Source organism: Podarcis muralis, chromosome 10 (assembly GCF_964188315.1).
Source record: "Podarcis muralis chromosome 10, rPodMur119.hap1.1, whole genome shotgun sequence".
NCBI lineage: Eukaryota > Metazoa > Chordata > Lepidosauria > Squamata > Lacertidae > Podarcis > Podarcis muralis.
In genome coordinates this window covers 72,883,142-72,891,963 of record NC_135664.1, presented here as the reverse complement: position 1 = coordinate 72,891,963, position 8,822 = coordinate 72,883,142, and the positions used below count along the sequence as shown (strand labels likewise).

Here is an 8,822-nt window from a genome sequence, read left to right as displayed (position 1 = left end):
ACCCACCAACGTCTCCCGAGCTGCAGAGACTGAGGTCTGAGAGAAGGAGAGCCCTGAGTACTCGCAGGAGGAGTGCTCGCCTTCGGGCGAAACAGGGAGGTGAGTCGCCGGGGGATCAGGACTGGCCGTTACCCCGACAGAGATAAAAGGCTGCTGGACCCTGCCCCCAGGTTGTGGGAGCAACGTTTGCCAGAACCTGCCTAAGACCCTGTGCCTGACCTTGCCTGGTTTCCTGCCTTGACCCTGTCGGACTGACTCCAAGTGGAACCCTTGGATTCGGGGCCAGACCTGGACTGCGTTACTTGAGTTACCCCCGGGCCCAGCACACTCTCCTTCTCTGGGAATTGGTCCAATCCTCTTTCAAAGCTACCCAAGTGCCAGGCAAACCTGCCTCCTGATGGAGGGAGCTCTGCAGGTTAACTCTGTGCCATGTGAAGAAGGACTTTCTGTCCTCTGTCCCAAGTCTGCCAACGCTCAGCTTCGTCAGATGTCCTGGATTTCTAAAGGTTATCGGAGAAGCTATAAGAACTTCTTAAGCTTGGGCACGCTTAGTTTGGTCGCCTAACCTGCAAGGACGAAGGGATCCAATTTCCTGTGTCCTTGCTGTGCCCATTTCCTCCCTCGCTCCGGGGGCACTGCTCAACCATGCAAGTCCTGAAATAAAAAAAACTACCTGAGTTTGGCTGGGGGCTGAGCCACAGCGGTTGTGCCTGACGTCTGCAAGCCGGGGAACATTTGCACATTCACCTGTGTGGCTTCACTTCCCCTAAGAAGGACGGCATTTTGCAGCGGAGAGAGACGTGCAACAGGCAAGTGAAACCCCTTTGCACCCTTTTTGCACCCTCAGGGGGAGCACTTTGAAAGAGCAGGTCTCCTCATGGGGAAAAGGGAAACAAAGGTTGCTGGAAGGACAAGTCGGTTTGGATAGACGTTCTGCAAAAGGCGCTCATCTCAGCTTTTGTTCCTCTTGTTCCTTCCTTCCTCTCTCCACCACCCAAGGTCCCGATCCTGATGTCTCTGATCTCCTGCTTCCACTGTGTCCTCCTGGGTCTCCTGGCCACCGGCTTCTTCCCGCGAGGTGAGTCCCCCTTTCTAAAGCCCTCAGAATCCAGCCCATGCTACACAAAGCAAACAAATCACAAATTTGAAGAGCTCAGAGGGAACCCCCAGCGGTCATCTAGCCCAACCCCCCTGAAATACAGGAACCGCAGCTAAATAATCCCTGAGAGAAGGCTATCCAGACATGGGAACCATCAGTCTCCCCAGGATTCGAGTTCCATTTACTGGTCCAGGACTAGCACGGCTTCTCCTGAGATCCCTGCACTGCCCGGGGTTGGGCTAGATGACCTTTGGGGGTCCCTTCCAAGGCCACAATTCTGTCAATACTGACTCATGTGTAATAGAGACATGGAGCTTGGTATTGCCAGCATACTGTAAGCTGTCCCATTCCTCTGGGGGGGTGTCCCTTCTGTGGGCACCGTTTGGGTTGGGAAACTATATATATGTGTGTGTGTGTGTGTATTTGTGTGTGTGTGTGTGTGTGTGTGTGTGTGTGTGTGTGTATAAAGGTTTATTTAAACATACCATTTTCAACAGTAATTAAACATATTTTTACATCTTACTCAATATTTTTGACTTCCATCAGTCCTGTCTGAAAACTTCCCAATCTAATCTCTTAGTATACATTTCTTATTTTCCCTGTTGCGTTTAAAACTCATAACCAATATCTCTGTTCTTTATCTGTTTTGCAGCACTTCATATATTCCTCCTTACAAAACTTCTTGTGGTCCTACTACCGTAATTTGTTGGCTACAATTGCTTTTCAAATAGTTCATCTACTTCTTCCAATCTTCTGTAAATATCTGGTCCCGCAGGTTTCGAATCCTTCCTGTCCTTTTGTCCAATTCTGCATAGTCCATTGTTTTTGTCTGCCATTCTTCAGTTCGGGGAAACTATTTCCACCCCTCTCGTTCCAGTATTGTGTCCCTGACTATGTTTCTGTGCCCCACATACAGGCACCAAGGCGGTTGAGTGTCCCACCGGCTGGCTGCTGCACGGAGCCTACTGCTATGGAGTCTTCAGCGCTAAATTATCCTGGAAAGAGGCTGATGTAAGAGGGATGTTATTGTTGCTTGGAAGGCACCGAAACTCGTCTCGAGAGATGCTTGCGAGCAGAAAAGGGTCAGGCAGGAGGAGCTGCGTCAAGCAAAGGCCTTTGCTAGAAACACAGCGGCCTTATGATGGCCACATGGTGTATGGTTTGCTCCAAGGCAGCGCCCACAGCCCTCCCTGCCCTATTTCATCCTCGCAACCAGTGCCGTCTTTCCCATACAGCTTAGTGGTTCGTTGCACCAGGGCGATGGCCTCTCAAGGGCACCCCAGCGAGTAGGGGAGCTGCGTGGCTTTGCCGGTGGCCTCCCCTTTCCCTGAACGCCCGCCAGCAGCTCCCCGTCAAACATATGGCTGGCGGGCACGCAGCTTCCTTCCCAAGCCTCTGTGGGAGGCGATTTTGGCAGAGGCATGGGAAAAGGTTAGAATCATAGAATCATAGAATCATAGAATCATAGAGTTGGAAGAGACCACAAGGGCCATCGAGTCCAACCCCCTGCCAAGCAGGAAACACCATCAGAGCACTCCTGACATATGGTTGTCAAGCCTCTGCTTAAAGACCTCCAAAGAAGGAGACTCCACCACACTCCTTGGCAGCTCTGACAACTCTGGGAAATGGAGGGGGGGCACCAGAGGGATCTTTGCACCACGGTCGTTCAGCCCAGACACTGAGGTCCAGCTCCGAGGGCCTTCTGGCGGTTCCCTCACTGTGAGATTACAGGGAACCAGGCAGAGGGCCTTCTCGGTGGTGGCGCCCACCATGTGGAATGCCCTCCTATCAGATGTCAAGAAAATAAACAACTACAGTGGTACCTCGGGTTACAGATGGTTCAGGTTACAGACTCTGCTAACCCAGAAATATTAAGAACTTTGCTTCAGGGTGAGAACAGAAATTGTGCGGCGGCAGCGGGAGCCCCATTAGCTAAAGTGGTGTCTCAGTTTAAGAACAGTTTCAGGTTAAGTTAGGGAAGAGCAGGGTTGAGACTAGCAGATGACCAGGTGAAATCCACTTGGCGGCTTCCCATTAAACACCGAAGCTCCGTCCCTTCCTCCTAGAACATGGGTTGGTAAACTAAGGGCCATGCGCCGGATCAGGAACAATTGCCTTCTGAATCTGGCCTGTGGACGGTCCGGGAATTGCCGCGTGGATCGCCAGCGCATGCGTTCTTTCCCTCTCCCTCCCTCCCTCTCCCATGATGGTGGTGGCGCCTCCTCCTTCCCCCCCCCCTCCGGCTTCTCCCCGCCCTGCCTAGAGGAGGAAGGGGGCTGGGCTTTGTTGGTGCCAGCAGCAGCAGCAGCAGCCCTCAGGCAGCCGCCATTTTAAGCAACCCCTCTCCGGAGCCCTTTTGTGCGCTGCTCAGTGTCCCTCCGCCACCACCGCCAGCCCCTGCCGCTCGCAAGACACAGGTAAGCAGCCACTGGGGCTCATGGTGCTCTCGCATCATTCCCCCCCCCCCAAAAAAAATATATATAGCCCAGGCCCCCACAGGGTCTGAGCGAAAGTGGAGCGGCCCTCTGCTGGAAAAGTTTGCTGACCCCTGTCCTAAAAGATAAAGGGACCCCTGACCATTAGGTCCGGTCGTGGCTGACTCTGGTGTTACGGTGCTCATCTCGCTTTACTGGCCGAGGGAGCCAGCGTACAGCTTCCAGGTCATGTGGTCAGCAGGACTAAGCCGCTTCTGGCGAACCAGAGCAGCGCACGGAAACGCCGTTTACCTTCCCACCGGAGCGGTACCTATTTATCTACTTGCACTTTGACGTGCTTTCGAACTGCTAGGTTGGCAGGAGCAGGGACCGAGCAACAGGAGCTCACCCCGTCACGGGGATTTGAACCGCCGACCTTCTGATCAGCAAGTCCTAGGCTCTGTGGTTTAACCCACAGCGCCGCCCACGTCCCCTTTTCCTTAGGACATCCTTATTTTCGTCGGAGAAATGTTGGAGGGTATGGAGTTATGTGGCCAAAGAGATAAGTAGTTTGGGTATATTTAGCCTGGAAAAGCTGTTGAGCTTTTGTTTTGGCAAAGTTTTTTTTTAAGGAAAATCACCTAAAAAATCTACACAGGTTGCCCTAGGCCCTGGTTCACCCCGACATTTTAAATGATTTTCGGAAATTCTGCCCCGGCGCTATTTCCGGCAGACGGATCCTGAATATGTGTGGGAAATCTGAGACATATGGCAGACCTACTTAAAAAAAAGAGCGGCGTGTGCCATTCGTGGCTTCTTCAAGCGTGCAACAGTGAGCTACAAATCCAATAGTAATGAGCCCTGCTTTTTCTCGGACCAATTCAGGAGGACTGCATGGCTTACAGCAAGCGAGGACACCTGGCCTCCATCCTCTCCTCGTCTCAGGGTGCGATGATCAGCAGCCACCTCCAGACCCTGGAGGACGAAGAGGATTTTCCGACCGGTATCTGGATTGGATTGCACGACCCCAACAAGGTGAACGTACAATCCCAGACCTGCAGACCCCTCTCTGCCAAAGCCCCACAGGGTAGAAGGCGTGGATCAGAGAAGGCAGGAGCAGGGAGGTGCGAGAAAGCCAAAGAGGGGCACCAGGGATCATCATCATCATCATCATCATCATTTATTATTTATACCCCGCCCATCTGGCTAGGTTTCCCCAGCCCCTCTGGGCGGCTTCCAACAAAGTATTAAAATACAGTGGTCTGTTAAACATTAAAAACTTCCCTAAACAGGGCTGCCTTCAGATGTCTTCTACATAGTTATTTCCTTGACATCTGACAGGAGGGAGTTCCAGGGGGCGGGTGCCACTACTGAGAAGGCCCTCTGCCTCTTTTCTAGGCTAAACATACCCAACTCCCTCAACCGTTCTTCATCAGGCTTGGTTTCCAGACCTGTGATCATCTTGGTCGCCCTCCTCTGCACACCTTCCATCTTCTGTGGTTGCAGCCTAGAACAGCATTAGCTTTTTTTGCTGCTGCATTACGCTGTGGGCTCATGTTAAGCTTGTGGTCCACCAAGATCCCCAAATCCTTGCTGTGAGGATTAAAGGGGGATGAGAATTATATAAGCATCCCTCAGCTCCTTGGAGGAATGGTGGCATACATATTAAATAATAATAATAATAATAATAATAATAATAATAATAATAATAATAATAATAATAGTAACAACAATAATAATATCCGTCATCATCTTTACAGAAGGGATATTGGAAATGGGTAGATCGTTCGATACTGAACTATTCACCTTGGAGTAAAGAGGAGGTTTTGCTTGAACCTGGTACCCCGACAAAAGGAGGCTGCGTCTACCTGTCTGCCAGAACAGGTGAGGAGGTGCTCAGGCAACCGGGAGTCAAGGATCTCACCCCAGGGACATGTGGGGAGCAGGTGTCCCACAAGCCCCCTTCACTCCTTTCTCAATCAAAAGTCAAGTGTACCAACTCTGGCCAGTCTCATCATTTTCTGCTGGCAAAGGGGGGAACTCAACTACGACCCCCATGGCTCTGTGTGTGAATCAGGACAAAGTGGGACTATCTAGTCCATTGTCCAGATTCCCCCAAATTCACCTCCGTCCCCACATTTCTACAGCAATTTGCAATGACCTTTTTTTTAAAAAAAATCCTCGTTAAAATCTGCCAGTGTTTCACTGCACACTTCCCCCAATAAACACATCTCGGGGTGCAAGTTTTGACTAAGGCACACATTCCCCCCCCCCCCCCCGCAAGCAACCTCCCCCAGTATAATGCGCTTATACTTTTCACCAATGCATTGGCTTTTATGCGCACTTGTGCATTTTTGTAAAATTTGCCAGCTTCAGATTGAATGTGATTTCCGAAGGATAGCTGTGTTTTGGTTCTCGTATAGCGTTGGAAAGTGAAAATTCGATAGTTTCGCTTTTAAACGTGAGCTGGATCGAATTTCTCCCTCGTCCCTATCTATAAGCACCAGCAAAGCGCTGTTCCTCAGGGCACATCAGTGCTTGGAAGGAGGGGAACTTCTCCTCTACGTTTCCGAGCACAATTCAAAGTGTTGGTGCTGACCTTGAAAGCCCTAAATGGCCTCGGTCCTGTATACCTGAAGGAGCATCTCCACCCCCATCGTTCAGCCTGGACACTGAGGTCCAGCTCCGAGGGCCTTCTGGCGGTTCGTTCGCTGTGAGAAGCCAAGTTACAGGGAACCAGGCACAGAGCCTTCTCAGTGGTGGCACCCGCCCTGTGGAACGCCCTCCCACCAGATGTCAAAGAGGAAAACAACTACCAGACTTTTAGAAGACATCTGAAGGCAGCCCTGTTTAGGGAAGCTTTTAATGCTTAATAGGTTATTGTATTTTAGTGTTCTGTTGGAAGTCACCCAGAGTGGCTGGGGAAACCCAGCCAGATTTACGGGATATAAATAATAAATTATTATTATTATTGTCCTCTGGGTGAATCGTAGAATTGGAAGGGACCCCAAGTTTCATCTAGTCCAACCCCCTGCAATGCAGGAATCTCAACCGAAATACGCATTCACTGTCAAGGGCAGTGTAGGTAGAGACAGTGTCTGCCTTACTTTGCTCATATCTTCTTCTTTTAAAAAAAAATGAACTTTATTATACATCAATTAAGATCAGTTTAGGTAAAGGTAAAGGGACCCCTGACCATTAGGTCCAGTCACAGACGACTCTGGGGTTGCGGCACTCATCTCGCTTTACTGGCCGAGGGAGCCGGCGTACAGCTTCCGGGTCATGTGGCCAGCATGACTAAGCCTCTTCTGGCGAACCAGAGCAGCGCATGGAAACACCATTTACCTTCCCACCAAAGTGGTACCTATTTATCTACTTGCCCTTTTTTGTGTGCTTTCGAACTGCTAGGTTGGCAGGAGCAGGGACCGAGCTATGGGAGCTCACCCCATCGCGGGGATTCGAACCGTTGACCTTCCGATCAGCAAGCCCTAGGCTCTGTGGTTTAAGTTTACATATTAGTAATAACATTCAACTTTGACAGTACAAACAACACATTCAAGACACACTACACATATTACAACATAAACACGCCACACACACCATTGGCACTAACTTCCCATTCCTTTCATTGTGCTATTTTACGTTTTGTTAATCTATACACATTTCATTATCATTATTTTAGTTTCCATTTCTTCCAACTGATTTTATTATATACTTCCTTTATATTTTATGGTTCATTCTATGTCTGCCAGGAGGTTAGCATTATCACAGTAATGTCTAATGTATTCTTTTTAAAATTATCCAATCTTTATTAACTTTTTGTATTGAGTTTCTTCTTATTCTCCCTGTCATCTTTGCGAGTTGTAAACATCCAATCATTTTCACTCGCCAGTGCGTTTCGGCGGGGATGTTGTCACTTTTCCGGTTCTTAGCTATTAGAATCCTAGCCGCTGTGGTTACGTACATGAAAAGGGGTATCAGATTTTAATTTATTTCAGTGGGCATTATCCCTAACAGGAAGTTTTTTGGGGGGAATGAGAATTTAAGAATCTTCTTAAGTTCATTATATATGGCATCCCCAAATCCTCTTATTCTTTTACACTCCCACCACATGTGCACAAATGTACCTTTGCTCATATCTTCCAGATTTTGCAAAATTTCACATTGCACCATGCTCAGAAAAGATGAGGTACATGTGCAAGATGACGTTCGGGTGAAAGCAGCTGTCTGACTGTGTCTGCAAAGGACCCCTGGCAGCAGAAAAGCAGCATTTGGAGAGTCCTTGCACAAGAAAACCGGCAAAGAATGGCCCCTTCCCAACTCCAGCACACCAGGCCCCTCTCCTTATCATCATGGGGGGGTGTGGTGAGGCAAACAGGCTCCTGCTGAACCCAATAAACCATGTTTTGGTCATTCAACCGCTGACTCCTTTCTGTCCTGCAGACAAACTGGGGATGGGGAGACACAGGGGAAGGGGGTTGCTGTGGGAACAGACTGCCCCGGGGTGTCTTCGCTGAGGGGAGTGGCATTCAGCGTGCCACCTTGTTACAGTTTGTGGGTCGTAAATCCTTTGATCCACGGAGTCTGCTGCAACGGCACTGCGATAAATTTGATTTATTGCCACTCCAACAAATTTCAATGGCGCCCACACGCTGCCACTCACACACTGCCACTCTTCTCAGCTGTCGGAGCACACGCAGCGTGCACACGCAGCGTAGAATGGCTTTGTCTGTGTCAACGTGGCGTCTTTAATAACTCAGCTCGACACCAGTGCTTCTAATCTATCACTCTTTATTTAGAAGCTTGTTGTTGTTGTTTAGTCGTTTAGTCGTGTCCGACTCTTCGTGACTCCCTGGACCAGGGCACGCCAGGCACTCCTGTCTTCCACTGCCTCTCGCAGTTTGGTCAGACTCATGTTTGTAGCTTCAAGAACACTGTCCCACCATCTCGTCCTCTGTCGTCCCCTTCTGCTTGTGCCCTCTATCTTTCCCAACATCAGGGTCTTTTCCAGAGAGTCTTCTCTTCTCATGAGGTGGCCAAAGTCTTGGAGCCTCAGCTTCAGGATCTGTCCTTCCAGTGAGCACTCAAGGCTGATTTCCTTCAGAATGGATGCGTTTGATCTTCTTGCAGTCCATGGGACTCTCAAGAGTCTCCTCCAGCACCAGAATTCAAAAGCATCAATTCTTCGGCAATCAGCCTTCTTGGTGGTCCAGCTCTCACTTCCATACATCATACTTCCATACATTTAGAAGCTTACAAAAACAGAAAAGAAAGACCTACAGAATCTAGCTGCATGTTCGCAGCTTTCT

General features: G+C 49.6%; 1 protein-coding gene across 2 annotated transcripts; it reads left to right on the top strand.

Moving 5' to 3' along the window:
- Positions 1–637: 637 nt before the first annotated feature.
- On the top strand, positions 638–7,931 carry LOC114605562 (struthiocalcin-2-like). Of its 2 annotated transcripts, XM_077935622.1 has the most exons (5): positions 648–1,078; positions 2,016–2,110; positions 4,399–4,548; positions 5,274–5,397; positions 7,660–7,931. In XM_077935622.1, exons 1-5 carry the CDS (start codon positions 1,012–1,014, stop codon positions 7,728–7,730), a joined length of 507 nt encoding a protein of 168 aa, XP_077791748.1. In that variant the 5' UTR covers positions 648–1,011; the 3' UTR covers positions 7,731–7,931. The 2 variants fall into 2 exon arrangements, with proteins under 2 accessions (XP_077791749.1, XP_077791748.1); XM_077935623.1 differs by lacking the exon at positions 5,274–5,397 and having other exon boundaries at positions 638–1,078.
- The last annotated feature ends 891 nt before the right edge of the window (positions 7,932–8,822 follow it).